Source organism: Odocoileus virginianus, chromosome 19 (genome assembly GCF_023699985.2).
Source record: "Odocoileus virginianus isolate 20LAN1187 ecotype Illinois chromosome 19, Ovbor_1.2, whole genome shotgun sequence".
Classification (NCBI taxonomy): domain Eukaryota; kingdom Metazoa; phylum Chordata; class Mammalia; order Artiodactyla; family Cervidae; genus Odocoileus; species Odocoileus virginianus.
In genome coordinates this window covers 47,892,387-47,916,417 of record NC_069692.1, presented here as the reverse complement: position 1 = coordinate 47,916,417, position 24,031 = coordinate 47,892,387, and the positions used below count along the sequence as shown (strand labels likewise).

Genomic DNA, 24,031 nt, shown 5'->3' with positions numbered 1-24,031 from the left:
TTCTGCCGCCTGGATGAGGTGGCTACAGCTTTGACTTTCTATGTCCGCGACGCTGCGAGTGGCTGCCCAGACGCAGTCCCCGCAGCTCGGGTTTTCTGTGGATGTGCTGCCCCGTCCCCAGCAGCTGCGAATTCTTGCCGCGGCCAATCCATCTTTCCCTCCAGGACCCGCCGGGAGAGGAGGCGGGGTGCGGACCGGAATCGCCTGCAGACGGCAACACCTCCCCCGACCCGGTCCAGGCCCGGGGTGGGTCGGAGGCCGAGGGCAGAGGGCCTTCCGAGGGGCAGCGCGGCGGGAGCAGCGCGCGCCGGGCCGGGAGGCGGGAGCGATGGGCGGGCTCGGGCGCGGGCGGCGGCCCCGGGGCCGCGGGCTCCTCCCCGCCCTGCGCCCGCCGCTCGCCGCGCGCAGGCAGAGCGGGCCGGGCGCCGAGGTGCCGCCCAGCGCCCCGGCCGCGGCCCTGCCCGGGCCCTAGCGCCGCCGCCAACCGGAGCCTGGAGCCGGCGCCCCGCTGCCCCGCCGCGCCCCGCGCCCTCTTCTCCGATGGGCAACCTGCTCGGCGGGGTCAGCGTGCGCGAGCCCACCACCGTGGAGGACTGCGACTCCACCTGGCAGACGGACTCGGAGCCGGAGCTCGAGGAGCCGGGGCCGGGCGGCGGCGAGGGCCCGGGGCGGGAGCCCGTGCAGCCCCCAGAGCCCGCGGAGCCCGCGGAGCCCCCGGAGCGAGCCGGCGGCCGGCCCCGCGCCGGCCCCGCGCTGGAGCCGGACGCCGAGGCGGCGGGCGCAGAGCAGGTAGGCGGCCGCCGGGGCCTCGGGCCGGGGTGCGGCGGGGGGCGGCCGCGGGCGACCCCCGAGCGCAGAGCCCGGGAGCGGGCGCGGGCGCGGCGGCTCGTCCTCCTGCGGCCGCCCCGGGACCCAGGCCCTGCGCGCCGGGGCCGCCCCGGACGGCCTGGGGCCTGAGCGCGGGCACCGGCTGGCGGGCCCCCGGGCAGAACCCAACTTGGCGGGGTGTCTTCCCAGCCTCCGCAGCGCTGCCGGGTGATGGAAGGCGGGGTGGGGGCAACCTGCCTGAGACTAGAGGATGGTGAAAACCCGTCTAGTGCGTGTTATTGATTAAAAAAAAAAAAAAATCACCCAGAATGAGGTGGGGGCAGCGAGCCCTCTCTGTAGCGGGCTCTCCAGCCTTTAGGAATCTCTGGAAGGCTGAAGGGAAAATGCCAGAGTTCCTAGTCCAAGTCAGGCCTTCTAACCCAGGAGTTCAGGACATACTCCAAACATCTTTTTTTCACCCAGAAGACTTGTTGATCCAGATGTGCTGAAGTCATCTGCCTACTTCAGTTCGGAGAAGACGTTAGTCACCCTTCTAACCTCTGATGGACTGAATCAGGAAACTTTAGCAGGGAGGACCTGCATGGCCAAGCCTCTGAAGGGCGCCCAGTTCAGCTCTAACAGGCGGGGGGTACTGGGTCAGGCCCTCCTCCCCATCAGCCCTGAGGGGAAGAGGATGGGAAATGGAGCCCAAGGTCTCTCGGCTCTAGCAGAGGAATCAGCAGGTATATTTTACAGGAAGGCTGCCTCATCCGTCTTGACAGTCATCTGTTTGGGTCAGCAGCAAACTGACTCTGTGCTATGCACATGTTCTTTCCAACTGCAATTTTGGGAGTGGAGTGTGGTAGCAGCTGCTCTTTTGAACTCCTGTTTTGGAGAAAACTGAGGCCTAGAAAGAGAAGTTTGCCTAGGATCATCCAGGGAGAGAGATGCAGACCCAAGTCTGCCTATCACCTGCGGCAGAACCCGAGACCTGATTGTCTCTTTGCTCCTGCTGCTGGTCGTCTTGCCTTGTGAATTCATTGTTTTTCCCTTCCACTTATATCTCAATGAAGAAGTTTGTGATGTCAAAACAACAACAAAAACACCTGTTTAGATTCAGGCCAACTAACCTGGTCCATCTATATGAAACAGTTTTATAATTCATATTTCAATCAGTTAATCACAACCCCAGTAAATGGTAGATGCTTTCAATCTTTTCTTTTCCCCTTTAATGATTAATATTTCTTGTCAGGATCACCATGTAATGTCTACTCTTTAATGCTGCTTTTGAATGTCCACCTTACCTGCTCCCTACTCCCTACTCCCCATGGTCATTTGCAAGAACTAATGGAGCTACCTTTAAAGTCTAACCCAGTCTACTTTTTAGACTGCTAAAAAGGAGAAAAACTACTTTTCACCAGCTCTGTTGCGGTATTCCTAGTCCAAGTGAATATTTGACAAATAACGGTGCCATTAACCAAGATGGGGAAGTCTAAGGTAGCAAGCAGCATCAGAGGTTGAATCAACAATCCCCTTAAAAAAAAAAAAGAATCCCCTTAAGTTTAATATCCTATAAGACATCCAAGGGAAGTTGATGAGTAGTTCATTCTGAGTGGAGCCTCAGTCCAGGACTGGAATCGTCATGATTCCATTCTTACTGGAATGTAAGAATGGAGGTATTTAAAGTCATGGGAAGCTCTGGGGTGATCAAGGAGCATGAGAAATGTGGACAGGCCCTGTGCACTGCTCCATGGAGACCATGTGAGGAAGAGAAGTCAAAGATGAGGCTGCCCAGGGGCGACCAGTGAGATGGAGCAGAAGGAAACCGGGGCAGGTGTGGCGTGTGATGGTGTTTCAGAAGGAGAGGTGTCAGCTGGCCCAGAGCTGCTGGGAAGTCACCTGGGGGGAGCACTGGGAAAGACACTCAGTGAGACGGGGATGTGTCAGGTATGATCATAAAAGCCATTTGATGGCATGCAAAGGATGATAGCCTGATTGGGGTGGGCTGTGAGAGAGGGGAGACAGGCTGGGACTATGGGCACCTCTCTAGGGATGTTTTGCTATAAATGGGAGCAGAGCTATGGATCTGTCATGGAGGGGAGTTTGGGTCAGTCCCAGTTGATGCATGTTTAAGATTAGAGATGCTACAGCATGTTTGCTGAAGGCAATGACCCAGAAGACAGGGAAATTTTTGGGACACGGGAATTAGTGATAAAACATTAAGGAACAAAATCTGTGGCTGAGCAGGTGAAAGGCAGTGGGGAGGAGAGCCTGGAGGAGCAGGAAGGGGAGGGAGCACGGATGATGCTGGCAGGCTGGCGCATTTACAGCCTGGAGGAGGCAGGCATTCTCAGCATAACGCTGGGAAATATAGGTAGGTTGTGAGTCATTCTCCTCATTTCTCAGATGATCAAATGAAGATGCAGTTAAAAGCCTCACATGTCAGCAGCAGAGTTTAAGACTCAGCCCGAGTGTCCTGACTCCTAGTTTTGAACTGTTGATATTCCACCATGGTTTCTATGACAGTCCTTTGCATTGGGTGGAGCTGAAATTGATTCAGATCCAATTAGTCAGACTTGGAGCCTCCAGCCCGGGGTTCTCGGTCTGGCCCAATCGCTGGGCTCTGGGCGATAGTTATTGAACTTTACTCCAAGCCTGGGTTCCCTTGTCTCTAAGATGGAAGCACTCCTGACGGCCTGCCAGGTGGGTTATAAGAATCAAATGAAATAATATATGTGCCTGGTAAGTGGAAAAGTGCTTTCTCTATACTTCTGGGATGATGAGTCATGGGGTTGTAGCATAGGCTAAAGAGATCCAGAAACCTGCTAGGCAGAGCTATTTTAAAACATGTGGTGAAGACCAGAATATAAGCTTTTCCTTGCTTATGTAAGGAGCAGCTATTGTTAAACATCAGCTAGTTTGGAGTTGAAGTGAGCCGCTCTGTACTTGTAGTAATAGTGAGAATCATGCCGCTTCAGAAACTGCTGGGAGGATGCCGGTCTGTCAGCACCGACAGGGGCGGGGGCCGATGAGGAAAGGTGGGCGAACCTCTTAATGAATATTCAGACTTCAGCTTTGTCATCTGTTTCATTTTTCTCAGCAGTCTCTTTGCCCTTCTGAGTGACTCTGGACCCAAAGCACGTTCTTGTACATTATGATAGCACGTGGAGTTAAGAGCATGAGAACTGATTATATTGACTTGTATCTTATCCTTTAAAAATTGCCGTGGGGCTGGGAATTTTGTTTAGAATTTTAAAAGTGTAAGTAAACTACCACATGCAGGTTACTGCAATGTGAAGTTCATTCCAACTGAGAATTATACTACTCTGTGTGTATATGTTTGAAATCTGCTACCTTCGAAAAGAGAATAGCTACCCACCCCAGTATTCTTGCCTGGAAAATTCCATGGACAGAGGAGTTGAACAGGGTTGGACACGACTGAGTGACTAACACACACACACACACACACACACCCCTTATATCACGTTGTATTATCACTGAATCAACCAAAGGTTATTCATGCCTTTGTGTACCTGTTATATACTGTGAAGGATGGAGTTTAGAAAGCTATTTAGTTTGTTTTAAAAGCCCGCTTTCCCTTCACAAATATTACTTGACTTCCAAGTACAGCTAAACATTATAAGATTGATGACAATCTTCTTTGTAGGATTGATTTATTATCTTAACACTTTTCATGTTATATAAAACACTTTAAAATAAGTTTTGTCGTAAAATCACTCGTCTAGCCTCTGGTCTTGAATTCATTGTAAGTTCTGTTTCTAATAGATACTGATCCATAATATTTGGCATCTATAGGCTTTTGGTAAATAATAAAGTTTCTTATTTAGTAAAACACCTCAGAACAAATGTTACTGGCTTCAAGTCAGGAAACGAGAGAGCCAACAAATGTTGCTAGTAAGCATTATTAAAAGGACATTTAAAATATCTTCACTCAGTGGATAGCTGGACACTGTTCAGCCTTTCTTTACATGTGCTTGTTATTTCAAGTTTGTTCTGAAAATTCTTCGGTGAAAATATCTTGCTTCAAAATGTAAACGGAATTTCCCCTTTTATTTTAGGGGACTGATTCCACTGAAGCACCTGCCAAGCCAAAGAGAAGTTTTTATGCTGCGAGGGATTTGTACAAATATCGACACCAGTACCCAGTAAGACCATAGAATGATTTTTTTCTAAACTGTAAAATATTTCCCTTCCGTTTCTGTTATTTTACGGTGCCAATGAGCAAATGTACAAGGAAGGTCCTTGTGCCTTTTTTATGTGTCCATGTGCTGGAGATTGATTTATTTTTTCCTTTAGCAGAACTTCAAAGATATCCGATATCAAAATGACTTGAGCAATCTTCGTTTTTATAAGAATAAAATTCCATTTAAGCCCGATGGTGAGTAAAAAGCAAACTTTAAATAGTAGTAGTAGCACTAGCTATCTTTGTTTACTCCCTGCTCGGTCCATTCTCAGCGTGTTGGTTCGTTGTCTGGCTTCACTCTGCGCTGCAGTCCATTGTGCCCCCAGAATCTAGACCCCTGAGCTGTGAGCATCCACTCGGCAGATTCTGGGGGAGTGACCTGAGGATTACCAGTTCCTTCCCACCACCTGTTTACAGTGGTGACTCCTATCTGGAAGGTAGTGGGGGCCACTTTTGTGAGAGGAAAAAAGGAGATTTCTAGAACCCTAGGGTATCAGATTATTAAGAAACAGTAGGGGAGAACAAATTCTGTTTCCTCAGTTTAAAGATGAAGTTGCTGGATCTTGATGCGGGAATGACTGGTTGGTTGGTTCACTCCATCATAGACTTGGGTCTCGGTTCCAGAATTTAGTGTTCCTTTCACTGTGCCATACCCCAAAAGTCTATAGAACATGATTGAATGTGATGTTCCTGTTGGATTCATCTTCCCTGTTGGTTTTCAGATTCGAGGCCAGGGAGCTAGAGGAGCGCCACTTCAGCGTCTCAGTATCCTAGGCAGGGAACGTCACGCACTGCAGGTCTCCACACAGCTCTGTCAGATCAGCCCGCCCTCCACAGCTCTGCAGGTGCCTTCCCAGGGTCTCTTCCAAACCTACAGTGAGAGGGTGCAGTCCCCATGGTACCTACGCCTGCCTGCCCCCGGCACCAGACTGTGGTTCGTGGTGGGCATCCTCACTTTATCCAGGTCGAGCCGGAAAGATGGCTGCTCTCCACAGAGCCCTCGCCTCTGTGAGGTGACCAGATGGCCCTGGCTGCGGCTCTTGGCCCTCAGTGGAAACAGCCAAACTCACAGCAGAGTGAATCAGGGAATGAGGGTCACGGGCTGCAAAGCAGAACCAAGTTAGCTCTTGATGCACTAACTGCCTGAAGAAATGCCTAAGGAGTTCCCTACGTTGTGCACTGGTAGACAAACCAGTTGGGAAGTAAGGTGTATTGCTGACATGGCCCGATCCACTTGATTTTAGTTAATTTCTGGTGTCCCAGAAGTCTGCCCTGATTTCAAAGGGACCCTCTAGGTGAAAATGCTCTATTGTATTTACTAATGGTGGAAACTGCTTTATATACTAATTGGAATAAGATTAATTAATTGGTTTTTTAGGACCTGGGGTAAGAAAAACTTTTGAAGAAATGCAGTGGTAGATTGTTAATTTGACTCTGATGTGACTTTGGTAAAATTTACCCAAAGGGATGCCTTCAAATACTGAACACATTAAAGACAGAGATAATGACAATGTTTAACTTAATTTTTTTTGTATTTCTAACAGTGAATTTATTTTTGAGGTAGTAATTTAGAGCAATAACTTAAAACAATGAATTTTTTTTTTTGGTACTCTTTATCACAAAATTTATTTGGAAATCTTATAAGACGAGTGGGGGTCAGAAGTTTTAGGTATGGTCACATAAAATGTTATTCTAGTTTATTATATAAATTACATCAATTCACACTTTTCTCCCCAGTATGTGTGAACACACACACCCACACACCACACTTGTTAGAAAGCATAAGCTTGCAATGACGTGTATTGGGTTGACCAAAAGTTTGTTAGGTTTTGAGTACAAATAAAAGGACTATTTTTCATTTTCACGAAGAACATATTGAAAAACATAGTCACTAACTGAGCGAACTTTTTGGCCAGCCCAATATTTTGCTTATTAAGTAGGAGGAAGGGTAGATGGAAAGGGAAACAAATGGGAAATTATAGGGGTAAATCTTTTCAATAGGCTGAGGATTAAGTAGCAACGTTTTACCAAAAACCTTGAGCGTGAGGGTCTCTGATACAAACTGGTGACCTCTGGAGGAAACAGTAGTGAGATGAGCTATGTTTAGAATGGTATTATGTTGTTGTGTCTTTGTAAAATTGACTAAGGGGCTGCAGTCAATTGTGAGGACCTAGACAGACCTGGGAAGCAGAATTTTGCCTGAATAAGTTCTTCTAGGAGAAGGACAGGACGTGGTGAAGAAGAGGGCTTACGTTTCAGGACCATAAAGACCTGTGTTCCGCTCCTGGTTTTGCTGGTGTGTGACTGAGCAGATCTCACTGTTCCCTCAGTAGTAAGCAGGAGGAGCAATGCTCCAGAAATGCTGGGTTGAGATGGTGCTGGGCAGATTCAGCGGGCTGGCTGCAATGCAGACCCGGGTCCCGCCGCTAAGAAGCACTCACCACCTTTGCCTTTGCTTTCTCTTTCCTCCTTTTCCGACTTCTCTTTGCATTCTCTCCCTCCCACCTTGGTCCCCTTCCTTCCTTTTGCCTGGGGTACATTTCACTTTTATTTGGTCTTGTACTTAAAGAACTCAAATGGCCCTCAAGGGCAGGGGCTGGCCAACTTTCTTTGTACAGGGCCAGAGAGTAAATATCCTCCGCTCTGTGGGCCATACCAGATCTGTTGCAATTACTCAGTTCCACTGTTTAAATAAATACATGATACCTGAATGGATATGCATGAATGTGTTCCAATAAAGCTTTATTTATAAAACAGGTGGCAGGCCATAGTTTGCCAGCTTCTACTTTGGAGTAACTGTCCAATAGAGTTTTCTGTGATTTGAGGTGCCATGATTTTTCATTTCAATTAGGCTTATTTCATCACTGAGTCTGTGGCATAGGGTTTTCACCTTATAAAGGCATTGCTCTTGTGTGCAGTTATTACGTTTTAAAAAGTTTTAACACAAAGCTTAAGTGATTCTGTCTCAAAATGCCTTCGACAATGTTCTAACACCTGGTTCGTGTTCTGAATCTTTCCTCTTCAGGTGTTTACATTGAAGAAGTTCTCAATAAGTGGAAAGGGGACTACGAGAAGCTGGAACACAACCACACCTATATCCAATGGTCAGTCACCTGCTCTGTCTTGAACCGTGACCTGTTTATCACGTGTGCTTCCCAGAGATCACTAATATACAAATATTATTTCTCTAAAACATAGGCTTTTCCCCCTGAGAGAACAAGGCTTGAACTTTTATGCTAAAGAACTAACTACCTATGAAATTGAGGTGAGGCAAGCTGATTTCATCTCATGCGAGTTAGCCAAATTAATGTTGCCGTTTGATGGCCCTGGTAACTCTGAGTCACTCTGCCGAATTTTGCTCTTTTCATTAGGAATTCAAGAAAACAAAGGAAGCAATTAGAAGATTCCTCCTGGCTTATAAAATGATGTTGGAGTTTTTTGGAATAAAGCTGATAGATAAAACTGGAAATGTTGCCCGGGCCGTTAACTGGCAGGAGAGGTTTCAGCATCTGAATGAGTAAGTACAGACCCTGCAGTGAGTCCCCAAGGCACGGGATTTTCTCTGGGCTGGAATTCTCTATGGCACATAGAGCCACAAGCAGATGGACCCATGGGTTTGAATTCAAAAGCTCATCTGAAATGCATTTTATTCCCTGTTCTATATTCTAAAGCAAAACGAAATAACAACAGCAAAAAAAAAAAAAAAAAAAAGAACGCTATTCCAGGTAGAAATATGGCTGCTTGGTTTCAGAACTGTTTCCTCCTGCAGCCACTCTGCTGCCCACAACCAAGAGTAGCCTCACTCCCTGTTTATACGTGTTCTCTGCATTTGTGGTTGTTGTCTGTATAGGCTTTTCTAGAGCCCGCTTCTAGGTTGTATGCTTCTGGTAGCTTGGACTGCTTCCCAGGCACTGTGCCTTCTTAGATCAAATCCATAACTGAGCCTATGACATATGCTGTAAGTCCCCTACATATGAACCTTCCAGCTGTGAACTTTCAAAGGTGCAAACGTGCGTTCACATGTCCCGTGTTGTAAGTTCATTCATGGGTCTGGTGTACATTGTCACGTGTGTGCATCCTCTATAAGCGGCGGTGCTTTTGTGTGCGTTACTGAACAATACTGTATAGAGCATAGGAGTGCAGTATCTTTATTTCAAGCCCAGGATATCTGGAAGCAAGTATAAAAGCAGCAGTGGTGTGGGTGGTATTCTTTAAGGTACTGTACTGTAAGATTACAAATGTTTTATTTTTTGTGTTTTTTTATGTACTACTTGTATGAAAAGTTTTATAAACCTATTACAGTACAGTACTATATATCCAATTATATTAGTTGGATATCTAGGCTAACTTTGTTGGACTTCCAAACAAAATGGACTTAGAACATGCTCTTGGAGTGAACTCATTTGTATGTAGGGGACTTACTGTAAAAACCACTTTATAAGACTGAGAGGTATTCATACATTTTAGAAAGAGAGAAAATTAGAATCATCACCTTATAGGTCAAAATTAGAAGCCCATTTTTGGTTAATAAATCCAAACACCTGTGAAGAAAATTTTAGCAGTTTATCCAGAACTGATTTTCTGTATTCTTTTGCTTAGATATTTATAACTTTCATTAATACTTATATCCCAATTAAAATATTATTTTCTTTGCATGCAAACTGGCCTTTTTTTCCCTTCTTAATTATAGGGTGACTTACGAGCACTGGACTATAAAACCAACAACTTTAAAACATTTTTAGCACATTATAATTAGCTGAATGGGGCAAATACCAAGAGAAAAAAATTAAAACTAACCTCAAAAATATGTCTTTGCCCCAAACAGTATTTTGTGCATGGATTAACTAATTTTTTGTTTGTATTTTTCTAAAACTTTGATCTTGATTTGGTAAAATGAGTAGAAGCATTAATGTTTGCTCCTTCTATTTACTTTATTATTTATAATCAACACTATTAAAATGGTGACTTGTAGTAAAACACTTAAAGATGTGGGCATAAAATTTTATGATCTTGACTAAAAGACCTGTTAACTCATAACTCAAGTTAAATTTGATTTATACAGAGCACTTTGGGGAAGGAAATGGCAACCCACTCCAGTATTCTTGCCTGGAGTATTCCATGGATGCAGGAGCCTGGTGGGCTACAGTCCATGGAGTCGCCAAGAGTCGGGCACAGTTTAACGACTAGGTGACCACAGGGCACTTACACTGAAGCCATGCAGAGAGCTCTCCCCGGACAGTTTCTAAGCACTGGTGTCGTACCCTCAAAGACAGCTGTGTGCAGGGAGTCTGTTGACGTGAAGGATGGCGAGAGCCAACCTTAGAAGAGAATCTGATGACGTCTCATCTTCTGTGTGCTCATGAATGTCATTTGAGAGAGCCTCCATTTCCAACTTGATTGTTTTTTTTTTTTGTCTGCCTAAATCCTCCCTGGGGTTTAATTGTCTCCACCACTCTTAATTGGTGGTTGGAAGCAGAAGGCTTTCCTTAAATGAGTTTCTGACTTGAGACTCGGAGGGGAGCCTGACTGTTACCTGACCCTTCCCTCCCTGTCGTCTTTCCTTCTTCCCACCACCAGTTTTCCTTTCCATGGGTACTGCAGACAGCTTTTCCATGTGTTTTAATCTGCATAATGTCTTGAGTCTTTTAGAGTAAGCAGGGAATTCACTGTGTCTATAGTAGTCCGCCATGACCCGTCCGTCTTGGGTGGCCCCACACGGCATGACTTAGTTTCACTGAGTTAGACAAGACTGTGGTCCTGTGATCAGACTGGCTAGTTTTCTGTGATTATGGTTTAATGTGTCTGCCCTCTGATGCCCTCTTGCAACACCTACTGTCTTACTTGGGTTTCTCTTACCTTGGACCTGGGGTATCTCTTCATGGCTGCTCCAGCAAAGTGCAGCCGTTGCTCCTTACCTTGGACGAGGGGTATCTCCTCACGGCCGCCCCTCCTGACCTTGAACCTGTAGTAGCTCCTCTTGGCCCTCCTGCACCCACACAGCCGCTGTCTGACAGAATGTGGTCCACTGGAGAAGGGAATGGCAAACCACTTCAGTATTCTTGCCTTGAGAACCCCATGAACAGTATGAAAAGGCAAAATGATAGGATGCCGAAAGAGGAACTCCCCAGGTTGGTAGGTGCCCAATATGCTACTGGAGATCAGTGGAGAAATAACTCCAGAAAGAATGAAGGGATGGAGCCAAAGCAAAAACAACACCCAGGTGTGGATGTGACTGGTGATAGAAGCAAGGTCTGATGCTGTAAAGAACAACATTGCATAGGAACCTGGAATGTTAGGTCCATGAATCAAGGCAAATTGGAACTGGTCAAACAGGAGATGGCAAGAGTGAATGTCGACATTCTAGGAATCAGCGAACTAAAATGGACTGGAATGGGTGAATTTAGCTGAGATGACCATTATATCTACTACTGTGGGCTGTAATCCCTTAGAAGAAATGGAGTAGCCACCATGTTCAACAAAAGGGTCCGAAATGCAGTATTTGGATGCAATCTCAAAAATGACAGAATGATCTCTGTTCATTTCCAAGGCAAACCATTCAATATCATGGTAATCCAAGCCTATGCCCCAACCGGTAACACTGAAGAAGCTGAAGTTGAACAGTTCTATGAAGACCTTTTAGAACTAACACCAAAAAAAGATGTCTTTTTCATTATAGGGGACTGGAATGCAAAAGTAGGAAGTCAAGAAACACCTGGAGTAACAGGAAAATTTGGCCTTGGAGTACGGAATGAAGCAGGGCAAAGGATAATAGAGTTTTGTCAAGAGAACGCACTGGTCCTTCCAACAACACAAGAGAAGACTCTACACATGGACATCACCAGATGGTCAACACCGAAATCAGATTGATTATATTCTTTGCAGCCAAAGATGGAGAAGCTCTATACAGGCAGCAAAAACAAGACCAGGAGCTGACTGTGGTTCAGATCATGAACTCCTTATTGCCAAATTCAGACTTAAATTGAAGAAAGTAGGGAAAACCACTAGACCATTCAGGTATGACGTAAATCAAATCCCTTATGACTATACAGTGGAAGTGAGGAATAGATTTAAGGGACTAGATCTGATAGACAGAGTGCCTGATGAACTATGGATGGAGGTTCATGACATTGTACAGGAGACAGGGATCAAGACCTCCCCATGGGAAAGAAATGCAAAAAGGCAAAATGGTTGTCTGAGGATGCTTTACAAATAGCTGTGAAAAGAAGAGAAGCGAAAAGCAGAGGAGAAAAGGATATACCCATTTGAATGCAGAGTTCCAAAGAATAGCAAGGAGAGATAAGAACACCCTCCTCAGTGATCAATGCAAAGAAATAGAGGAAAACAACAGAATGGGAAAGACTAGAGATCTCTTCAAGAATATTAGAGATACCAAGGAAGGATTTCATGCAAAGATGGGTTTGATAAAGGACAGAAATGGTATGGACCTAACAGAAGCAGAAGATATTAAGAAGAGGTGGCAAGAATACACAGAAGAACTGTGCAGAAAAGATCTTCATGACCCAGATAGTCATGATGGTGTGATCACTCACCTAGAGCCAAACATCCTGGAATGTGAAGTCAGGTGGGCCTTAGAAAGCATCACTACGAACAAAGCTAGTGGAGGTGATGGAATTCCAGTTGAGCTATTTCAAACCCTGAAAGGTGACGCTGTGAAAGTGCTGCACTCAATATGCCAGCAAATTTGGAAAACGCAGCAGTGGCCACAGGACTGGAAAAGGTCAGTTTTCATTCCAATCCCAAAGAAAGGCAATCCCAATGAATGCCCAAACTACCACACAATTGCACTCATCTCACATGCTAGTAAAGTAATGCTCAAAGTTCTCCAAAGCAGGCTTCAGCAATATGTGAACCGTGAACTTCCAGATGTTCAAGCTGGTTTTAGAAAAGGCAGAGGAACCAGAGATCAAATTGCCAACATCTGCTGGATTATCAAAAAAGCAAGAGAGTTCCAGAAAAACATCTATTTCTGCTTTATTGACTATACCAAAGCCTTTGAGTGTGTGGATAACAATAAACTGTGGAAAATTCTGAAAGAGATGGGCATACCAGACCACCTGACCTGCCTCTTGAGAAACCTATATGCAGGTCAGGAAGCAACAGTTAGAACCGGACATGGAACAACAGACTGGTTCCAAATAGGAAAAGGAGTACGTCAAGGCTGTATATTGTCACCCTGCTTATTTAACTTATATTCAGGGTTAGTTAGTTCAGTCGCTCAGTCATGTCCGACTCTTTGTGACCCCATGAATTGCAGCACGCCAGGCCTCCCTGTCCATCACCAGCTCCCAGAGTCTACCCAAACCCATGCCCATCGAGTCGGTGATGCCATCCAGCCATCTCATCCTCTGTTGTCCCCTTCTCCTCCTGCCCCTAATCCCCCCCAGCATGAGGGTCTTTTTCAATGAGTACATCATGAGAAACGCCAGGCTGAAAGAAGCACAAGCTGGAATCAAGATTGCCGGGGGAAATATCAATAACCTCAGATATGTAGATGACACCACCCTTATGGCAGAAAGTGAAGAGGAACTAAAAAGCCTCTTGATGAAACTGAAAGAGGAGAGTGAAAAAGTTGGCTTAAAGCTCAACATTCAGAAAACTAAAATCATGGCATCTGGTCCCATCACTTCATGGCAAACAGATGGGGAAACAGTGGAAACAATGTCAGACTTTATTGTTTTGGGCTCCAAAATCACGGCAGATGGTGATTGCAGCCATGAAAACAAAAGATGTTTACTGCTTGGAAGGAAAGTTATGACCAACGTAGACAGCATATTAAAAAGCAGAGACATTACTTTGCCAACAAAGGTCCATCTAGTCAAGGCTATGCTTTATCCAGTGGTCATGTATGGATGTGAGAGTTGGACTGTGAAGAAAGCTGAGCACCAAAGAATTGATCCTTTTGAACTGTGGTGTTGGAGAAGACTCTTGAGAGTCCCTTGGACTGCAAGGAGATCCAGCCAGTCCATCCTGAAGGAGATCAGTCCTGGGTGTTCATTGGAAGGATTGATGCTGAAGGTGAAACTCCAATATTTTGGCCACTTGATGCGAAGAGTTGACTCGTTGGAAAAGACCCTGATGCTGGGAGGGATTGGGGGCAGGAGGAGAAGGCGACGACAGAGGGTGAGATGACTGGATGGCATCACTGACTCGATGGACATGAGTTTGAGTAAACTCTGGGAGTTTGTGATGGACAGGGAGGCCTGGCGTGCTGCAGTTCATGGGGTTGCAAAGAGTTGGACACGACTGAGCGACTGAACTGATAATAGTCCAGCAGAGAGAAATATTAAAAGAAAGTCAAGTGAAATAAAGTTTAGTGAACAAGTTCCCATGACTAAAAGAGGTGAAATATTTCAGCCTTTCTCACTGCCCTCACCTCTGTCTGCAAGCCCAGCTTGTCTCTTTTATCTGCTATGCCACCCCAGAATCTACACACATCATTAGGAGAGTGGAGGTGTTTTGTATTTCTTGGTGACATTTGTTTCAGATCATACTGAAACACCCAGTTTCTTTCCTGTATAATTCTGTTCCATAATCCTGATCTTTATTCACTTTAACCCAAGTGTTTGTCCTTTTCTACTGTTATGTAAACTTTTAAATTGGAGAATGTGTTGATAGAGAAAATTTTATCTTGGTCATTCACCTTGGATTGGATGTGTGAAATTGAGCTTCTTGCAAATATAGTAAATTTTGTTGTGTCATATAACTCCTCTTTGGGATTTTTAAAGGAAAATATTGTTCCAGTTTACCATGCCTCTCTCTGTCATAAACTTAGGAAGCAGATGTTGGGATTTCACTACCAAGTTATTAGACTATGTAGCGAAAGTGAAAGTGTTAGTCGCTTAGCTATGTCTGACTCTTTGTGACCCCACGGACTGTAGCCTGCCAGGCTTTTCTGTCCATGGAATTCTCCAGGCAAGAATACTGGAGTGTGTAGCCATGGCCTGTCTACAGGGGATCTTCCAGACCCAGGGATCGAACCTGGGTCTCCCTCATTGCAGGCAGATTCTTCACCGTCTGAACCACTGGGGATGCCTGACTATGTAGATGCTACCCTAACCTAACTACTAGGTTGTCCTGCTGATAATGGCACCTTGTCTTAACTTTACTCAAATTGGTCTTGTCTCAAAAGACTGGTACTTGATTCATAAAACTGAAGCATTATCTGTGCTATGTTTTATCCTTTGGCCTTCAAAGAGTTGACTATTGGGAGAACACTACTTTGGTAAATACCCAGAAAGATGGAAACATTGAAAACTGTTGTACTTGTCTTTTCCAACATATGGTGAGCCCAAATTGTTCAGGGTTTGTTTAGTTTTGTCCAAACTAACTCTCAAACTCTAAGGTCATGGAACCATGCCCTTCCACTCCTCAAATAATGCAGCATCCTTCTTCACTCTACGCAAATAAGTTGCTAGTGATTCCTAAGTGAATACCAAGCATTTGTGGAAGCCAAGACAGGTATATGTGATGCTTGTAGAAAGTTCAGTGTCTGAGTGTAAAGAGGTTTAGGGAAGTTAGGAATAAGTGGTGGTTGTGGGGCAGTTTTGGGTGAATAACTCACCTGGGCTGTTGACGACACATGTGATTAACACCTGGACCTGAGGATTCCTTTTGGACACAGCCAGGTATTTGTAATAAAGCAACTCTTGGGCTGAGTGAGGTCGGGGAGGTGAGATTATGAATTGTGACAGAATAGGCTTGGAAGGCTTTCATCTAATAATGCCCTTAGTTTTCAGACAAAGGAGATATTAGTGCAACCTGGGGAGAGAAGCATCTTTGGAATCAGTGGCATTAAAAGCAAAATTGTCAATTCTGTGATAGGGAAAGATGAGGTGAGAGAGGTCACAGATGGAAAAGAGTTGGGGTGATTATGTTATGATAGGTATAAGTGTGGTGGGCCTTAGTATACCAGCACCAATATTTATATGGTTAAATAGTGTCTATGATTTAAGTTTCACATTGTCAGCTTATGGGTCAATGCGTTTGATTCTTGCAAGCTCAGGGAGGTGTGGCTCTTTTCCCCATCTACAGACTGGGATGCTGAGCCTTTGAGATGCCATCATTTTGCACAGCTGCAGGTGCAGAGCCAGGATGTGAGTTCAGTTCTGACTCCAAAACCCACACTCTCTGCTGTGCTAAATAAGTCCGTTTTGCATCCTTTGTCAGAATTGTTCTAGCCAGGTAGAATGGCTTTTGCTGCTTTCCTTCCGAGTTGGTTCTTCTGGTGGATTCTGCAGACCAGCTGAGCCTGGCAGTCATACATTCGGCTGGTAGCTAATGCCCAGCACTGGTTACCTGTGACAGGAATGATGCCTTCGTGTAGTCGATATTCAACCGCACTGTGATTTATGAATAATAATTCAACATCTGTGAGGATACATTTTAAATCTAAATGTTTTCCAAATGTGAAGAACTAACAAACCAGGGAGAATTTATTTTATATATTTGAGTTTCATATCGATTGGCATTACACTGAGGTACAGAGGTTTAATACCTTCTGTTTTACCCTTCTTCGTGGAGTCTAATGTTCCTTTTAGCAAAGTCATTACAAGGCATGTTTTCATGGTTTACAGTTGCATCAAAAGTATTTTCCCAGTGGTTTTCATTCCCAGGCTTCTTTCCCCACCTAATTTTCTTCCTTCATTTTATTCAACCTGCTTCCAGGTCTCAGCACAACTATTTGAGGATCACTCGTATTCTGAAAAGCCTTGGTGAGCTGGGATATGAAAGTTTTAAATCTCCTCTTGTGAAATTTATCCTTCATGAGGCTCTGGTGGAAAATACTATTCCCAATATTAAACAGAGTGCGCTGGAGTATTTCGTGTACACAATTAGAGACAGAAGGGAGAGGAGAAAGCTCTTACGGTTTGCCCAGAAACATTACACGCCCTCGGAGAATTTTATCTGGGGACCCCCGAGGAAGGCACAGCCCGAGGGCAGCAAAGCTCAGAAGCCGCCTGGCCCGCCCACCGCTGCGCAGCAAGGCCAGACGTCCATGCACAAAAAACCCAAAGAGTCCAAAAACGCCTCCTCGGCCGCGCACGGAGTCAGCAAAGCAGCCGAAGACAAGAAAGTGGCCTCTAAGGAGGCAGCCGAAGAGACGGACAAGCCCAGGGCGGAGCCAGGCAGCGAGGCCGCCCAGCCCGGAGAGCCAGAGCAGGACGGGGCTGCGGACGATTCCAGCCCTCGGGCAGAGCAGACGGTTACTCACCCCGAGGAGCAAAAGGAGAACGCGTCTCCCTCTGAGAAGGATGAGGCGGCTGACAGCCAGAGCCAGGACGCTGGGAGTCCGGGCGATGCGGGTGCCCAGGACGCCGCCGCGTTGCCCTGAATCATCAGAAGGCCCGCGCGCCTGTGCGCCCGCGGAGGCGAGGCTGTGGCGGGTCCGGAGAAGCGAGGCCGCCTTTCCCGGCGCAGCCGGCTGTCGCCGATGTCTGTGGTCAGCTGGATTTTAGTCTGGATGGCTGTGAACTTAATATTTAAAAGGAAGTCTGAAGACGAGACCCAATGAATGAGTGTGTCCTGTAACACTTTGGGGATGTGAGTTTTCGCATCCCGTACACAATTCCTTTTAAATTATTTTCAGTGTATCTGGAAGTAATCATGGAGTCTTTGATATAACTGAGATAAGAATCAGTTCTTGGAGTGGACCGTACTATACCTGGAGGAAACTGAGAGGATAATTTCATTATGTGGCCACACCTTTGCCGCATTTAAAAGTTCCTATGTTTAAGCTGCAAGAAAGAATTTGGTCTTCTTTGAGATAATCAGGAAGGAATTTGGATTTTTTTTTTTTTTTTTTTTCCCAGCACCGCAGCGTGTTTGCTTCTGGTTCTGGTAAGGAGGTGGATGTCCTTGGGGACTTGGAATCACCTTCCCCTGCGTGTCAGTCCCGCCGTCTTTCCTGTCCTCTGTCTCCACCCTTGGCCTCATTCTCATCAGCCACCCGTGTCGGCCAGCACATGTGTTTCTACTGTTGACATCTAGACATTCAGATGGTCTCCTACAGTGATGTTTGCACGGGCCGGAAGGGACTGTCCACTGTACGATTTCAAGAATTTGCTTTGTTTCAAATAATAAACATGTGTTTCTGTATTAACGTACTTAAAAACAAATTTTGATGCAAAAGTCCAAGAAGAAAATCATGCCTTTTATGGCTGTTCCACTTAAATTTGGTGCTTGTGTCTGAATGCAAATGACTAAAGAATTAAAAAATAAGAGAGGAAATTATTCATTTTTAAAATGCATGCATTTTGTACTGGCAACAAGGCAGTGGTCCCTGAAACCATGAATATCTCAGTGTTATGTGGACTATGAAGTTCATATTGCTTAGCCCACAGGGTATCTGTAAAAAAAAAAAAAAAAATTTGCTGCATCTCAGTTGTCAGGCCTTGAAATTGAGAGTAGATCTGACATCCCATGTATTCAGTTTTAGTAAGCACAGAATGTGTCAAAATTGGGTAAGAGCAAATAGCTTTATTTCCTATAATATTGTTACTAATTATTATAACACATTAGAAAACAAACACTGTGGCAAAAACTTCAGCATACCTACAAATACAGTGAAAGTAATTAATAGACCTTTTTTTTAAACTTCATTTCATTTAGAAAGAAATTGCCTTTGTGTGTTTCTTAGGCCTTTAAGGGAAAATCTATTCACTTTAACCCCCAAAGAATTTTTACTATGTTTACTCTGTCGTGTTTTTTAATCTCATCATATCTTCTGTTACCTTTATTGATCAGAGGATTTTTAGCAGAGGATTTCTAGAAAATAAACACACCAATAGTATGCTTTTAGAAGGATTTTATTGCCTTGAAATTTACATGAAATATCACTGTTTCTCAAATCTGACTAATTTTTTATGGATGTTAGTAACGTGTTATATATGTATTCCAATAAATATAGAATATTTTCTCATTATTAGTTTCTCATAATTCACCAGTTTTATGTTTCTTCTGTTTTTTGAAGTGAGCATTAGGATTTGGGAAACAATTCGGCTTTTGGATTTCAGTTCCTTTTTTTTACTTTAATGTAAAAAAAGGATTTCTTTCATGGCCCCATTCTTCCTTTAATGGCCTCATCGAGCTCAATAAGCAATTTTGCAGGGTTAGGGCATGACAATAGTTTGTCATATTGGGCTGAATTGTAGAAATATAATACATTGGAAATATCTTACCAATTTTGCATATATGATAAAGTGTTCACACCACTTTCTAAGTATATAATGTTAAAATTTTGTGACCAGATATTAAAATATTAATAAGCAGCAGACTGATACTAAAATGGGTATAATCTGAATTACTTAGAAGCTAGTAGTATATCAGAGCCCTTAGAAGTAAAAATGTTTCATTCAATAATTTAACTTTTAGAATATTCCTAATTAGGGATTTGATTAGTTGTACCATTTAATTTGAGACTATTTAGTCTCAAGGGAAAAACTGCCTAGCTTCTGTTTAAAACAGTGGCCTTTTTCTACCATGCTGGTTTTGAAAGGTATATTCATATGTAACAGTATCAGTTCTACATTTAATCTGTAAATAACTTATGAGAGAATTCTTCAATGGAAAGAAGTGAGAGAGTGCCATTCCTTTTGCATATAAAAATTACAAACACCTAAATTTTTTTTCTATTAAGAATATTTTGTACATTCAGTAGTTTTAAAATAAGATCTATAGGTGTGTCTTTATGTGTGTGTTAGACATGAAACAGCCCTCTGGGTTTGACTCTGATGTGTTGTATTTTAAAAAACTACTATGTGCTTGCAGAAACTTACTGAGAAGCTATTATAAAAATGCGGTGGAGCATGGCCAAATAGCTAGAAACTATTGAATTTTTGCAATTCTATAGACTTTATCATTGTACCATGGACTGTGAGGATATTCAGTATTGGCTATTGATAAAATACTAATTTGCGTTTCATGGCAAATAGATGTTATACTGCTTGGTTAGTCTAGTATATTTCTAATATTTTGTGCATTCATATCCCAAAGGAGATAATATATGTGAAAATATTTTGAAATACTATAAAGTGTTATATAATGATAAGATATATTTCTGTACAGTAGAGAAAAAGTTTATAACATTAAGAATATGATACCATTATACATTCTCATGCTCAATCTTATAAGAAACGGAAAAGAATAATGACAACTGAAAATATGTCTGCTTTCTCTAAGTCAGGTCCAGTTCTAAGTTCAAAATTATATGATATAGCTTTATTTTGAATGTTAGTTGTGATAAAAAGCTTTTTTTCAGCATCAAGGAGAAAAAAGAACTTATAACTCAGGAGTTAGCTGAGAAGTTACAAGATTTTTTTTTGGCCAAGTCTTAAAAATATAAATGTTATGTTTACATAATTATCTACTTTGTTTCTAGTTTTTATACTTTAATATAACAGAAGGAATTATCTGGTGAAAAAGGAAAACAATACAGTGTTACATCTGAGTCACTCTTTAAAAAATCATTTTAGTAAGTAAACATCCATATCAAAGTGGTCAAAAATTGATTGACCCGATAGAGACTATTTGGTTAATTGTTTAAAGTTAAATTTCCCTAGTTTATAGTAGAGTTATGTTTGATTTATACTCTACTGAGCAACTAAATCAACCCTTATATTTTGTCTTTCTGTAATTGAGGCTCTTATAAAAGCTTTATTTTCTAACCTGAGCAAAGGACAGTCTTGATCTTGCTTGGTTCTAATTGCATCTGTGGGCTTTCAAGTTTATTTGGGGTGAGCAGGGATTCTTTGTTATAGGAATAGTTTTGAAGATTTCTATTTTGTTTCCCACTTTAAAAATACCCATTTTGTTTTCTTCTGGGGTATTTCTGTTACATGTAAGGTAAGCTGGAGTTAGACACACTGGAAATCATTTCAAATGTAGGGGTAGTTGTATAGACAGATGGCATGGGTTAGTAGAACATAGAAAGTTAGGGTGTACACGTGTTGATGTCTTTTACATCTGATTCTCTTTGTTCCACGAGCAGATCTGTGTGGGCATCTCTAGGCTAACAGTGAGTACATCCTGCCTCCTCCCATGTTCCAGCCCACCCAGCAGACTATGCTGGGGGACAGACTGTATTTTAGAAATTCCTAATTACTGAGGTTGATAATAATATAGTTATAAATAAATGAATGCCTGGGGGTGTCCAGATGTGCCTTAACTAATGTGATCAGGCTTTCATTCAGAAGTTTAAATTTTTACTCCATTATAAAATCTTGCCATAAGGAACATTCCAAACCATTAAGATCAGTTATTTTAGTGAAATTTACTTTGGTTGGTGCTTTTTCATTTTGGAGACATTTCCATTTGTATCAGTAACATCAGTTCAAAAGTGAGTGTACTAGCCACAGTGTTCAAACATGTGTTATATTTGACAAAAGGCCTTTACAGTAAGAAAGATTAGCTACATTGTTACATTTATTTATGCGTCTCCCTAATTTTTCTACATGCTGTAATTTTCACTATAAACATCTGTCAGTTTCTACAAGTAATATTTATCTGTCTTTTGTTTTTAGATGCAGATGGATGTAGAAAATGGGATTAGAGAAATGATTTAAAAGTTTAATTCCAATAGATGTTTGGAGGAATCTGAAATTAATTTGGACTTTGATACTGTAGTTTTATTAGAAACACTTAAACAGTACTGTTCTTGCTTTTTACCTTCGGTTGGAGAAAATATTTTTTGTCATCTGCTTTTTTCTTCTTTTGTTGAGAAGTTTATTGTTTTAATTATTTGTGGGAAATGGCTTCTTAATATGTTTGTTTCCTTGAATTAACATGCTTGTGTGGAGGATACAATTAACTGCTTTGTTTTATGATCCAAACTCTGTGTGGGGGTTGAGTTCAGAGGAGGGGAGGTGGCTGAGAACCAGAGAAGGCGTCTGGGTGAAGGGGAGCTGACCCTGGGTGCAGCCCCTCCAGTGGAGGAAGGGTCCCTGGAAGGTCCTCTGAGTGACCAGGGTCTCGGTCTGTGATTGCTGACTTCTGGGGAGTGGGGGCTACCTTGGACTCCATACACTGGTTCAGTGGGTATCAGTTTTCATAAAAATATCTGTTGTAGGTTCATTCGCCACCATTTGGTAGTTGTTTAGAAAATTGTAATTGGACACCTGCTGTGTAGATTACAGCTAAATGTATCTCAGGAAACTGACATACCAGTTCTGCCTACCCCTCCCCCCCAGTTCGAAACTCCTGATCTCCAATCAAAAATTGCTTGGGTTGTTCTTTCAGACGCCTCTGTATAAAAGTCTTCATAAAATGGTTCAATGTAAAGATGAAAGGAAAAAGGCACCAGTGCTGTCTTGTTATGCTGAAAGACCTTTTTATATATATTAAAAAAATCAGAAAACTTATATATTTTAATATGTAAAATATATGGAAGTTATAAAGTTTATCCTATTTTCATTTTTAAATTATAATGGAGTTTGTGGAACAGTTACATTAACTAGAGAGATTAGTTGTGTAATGAGCTCTGGTCCTACGAAACATCCAAGTTCTGCACTCACTGGTCAGATGAACACTTTTGTCACTGCTGCCGGGTTCAGTATCATGTGGAGGAGAGGAAACCACGATCCAAACACAAAACTAGAAGCTAGAGACTCCCTACTGAAACGAAGGTGTGACCGATTGTAGGTCTGTGTAGTGGCGGAGTGAGCGCAGTGAGGACTGGATGAGGAAGGGTCTGCGGAGCTTTCCAAGCGGGGACGTGCCCTGGGTTACAGGCGCCGAGGGGATCGGTACCTGTCTGCAAACAGTCCCGTTCCCGCTCCCCTTTGAAGCCTGAATCCCGCTTACTCCACAGCAGACTGAGACCTTGTACAGCCTGAGAGAAATAATCACGGGATCCAGAACCAGGTTTAATTCCTCTGCCGGTGCTTTTACTGAGTTAAGTGGAGGGGCTGGCTGTAGACCCAAGGAGGAGAGGCAGCGATGGGTGGCTTATGGCAAAGTAACCGTGTCTCCCGAACCATCACAATGAAGAGCAACAAACTGGACCAAGTGTTAGGTCCATGTACAAGCCTTTTGTTTTCCTCCTGGTAAAAAGTTGGTTTGCTTGTTCCTCAGTGAGCTGCCCACTCTTCTTTTGTGCAAACTGATCAGACAGATGGCTAACCGGGTCCAGTCACCATTTCAATCGGGAAAGTTTAGTGCCCTTTGTATTTCGAGTATTTCAGGAGGATGGGTGTGATTCTCAGAAAGGGGGATGCTTCCTGCCGCCGTGAGCGCTGTCTCTTCCGCAGCTGGGGGCCTTCCGCCATGCTCCGTTCTCTGCAGGATGAATTACAGAATGCTGGCGCATGTCTGTGCGCACCAATACCATGTGTATGTGGTAGGAGCTGTAACCAGTTTCTGGATATGTCTGGTACTATGAAACACTTATTTTATAATCCTGTAACTGTATGGCAGTGTTATGCCAAAAATGTATAAAGAGCAATAGTTTCTCTTGTTTACTGCTCTGTTTAAAAAGATCGTTTCTGAAACTGTATGTTTAGAGTCCCTTCAATTATTTTTAATAACTAGTGCCAAATATCCATCCTGTAAAATGACTAAAAGCCACTTCGTCTTGGTTAACATTCTAGCCTTATGTTAGAGTACATTATGTTGATTTTGCATGATTAAACTATTTTTAAAGAGCTGGAACAAATGACTTTGCTGTTTTTCTATGATTAGACTTTCTTATGGTTATTGTATGAGATCAACATTATTCCCTTTTTATCCTCTAAAATAAATGTTGTGTTTTGCAGGATGAAATCTTATTTACACAGGCAGTTATTTTTGTCAGGGATGATTGGAGGGCAGCTCACATGTGTCACATGTGAACTGGCTGTTCATGGGTCTCTTTCACTTTTCTCTAATGTAAAGGTTTAAAAGTATTTTTAATATAAATGAGTGCAACATGAATAACGGATGGAACAGATGTTATTCACTTTAGTAGGGCAATCTTTTAACAACAATTTTTTTTTTTTTTTGATTAAGAAAAATGCAGCTGTGAGGTAC

At 43.2% G+C, this 24,031-nt stretch overlaps 1 protein-coding gene across 3 annotated transcripts; it reads left to right on the top strand.

Moving 5' to 3' along the window:
- The first annotated feature begins 386 nt into the window (after nucleotides 1-386).
- On the top strand, nucleotides 387-23,678 carry OGFRL1 (opioid growth factor receptor like 1). Of its 3 annotated transcripts, none has more exons than XM_070450210.1 (7): nucleotides 387-789; nucleotides 4,887-4,973; nucleotides 5,128-5,206; nucleotides 8,037-8,115; nucleotides 8,210-8,276; nucleotides 8,383-8,528; nucleotides 16,697-23,678. In XM_070450210.1, exons 1-7 carry the CDS (start codon nucleotides 541-543, stop codon nucleotides 17,361-17,363), a joined length of 1,374 nt encoding a protein of 457 aa, XP_070306311.1. In that variant the 5' UTR covers nucleotides 387-540; the 3' UTR covers nucleotides 17,364-23,678. The 3 variants fall into 3 exon arrangements, with proteins under 3 accessions (XP_070306311.1, XP_070306310.1, XP_070306312.1); XM_070450209.1 differs by having other exon boundaries at nucleotides 5,125-5,206; XM_070450211.1 differs by lacking the exon at nucleotides 387-789 and adding an exon at nucleotides 1,099-3,510 and having other exon boundaries at nucleotides 5,125-5,206.
- The last annotated feature ends 353 nt before the right edge of the window (nucleotides 23,679-24,031 follow it).

Excerpts from the sequence above, each read along its gene's own strand:
- OGFRL1 (XM_070450209.1), top strand. The coding sequence starts at position 541 with ATGGGCAACCTGCTCGGCGGGGTCAGCGTGCGCGAGCCCACCACCGTG. Across the intron at positions 790-4,886 it reads AGGCGGCGGGCGCAGAGCAG|GGGACTGATTCCACTGAAGC; the intron begins GTAGGCGGCCGC and ends CTTTTATTTTAG. Across the intron at positions 5,207-8,036 it reads AATTCCATTTAAGCCCGATG|GTGTTTACATTGAAGAAGTT; the intron begins GTGAGTAAAAAG and ends TTTCCTCTTCAG.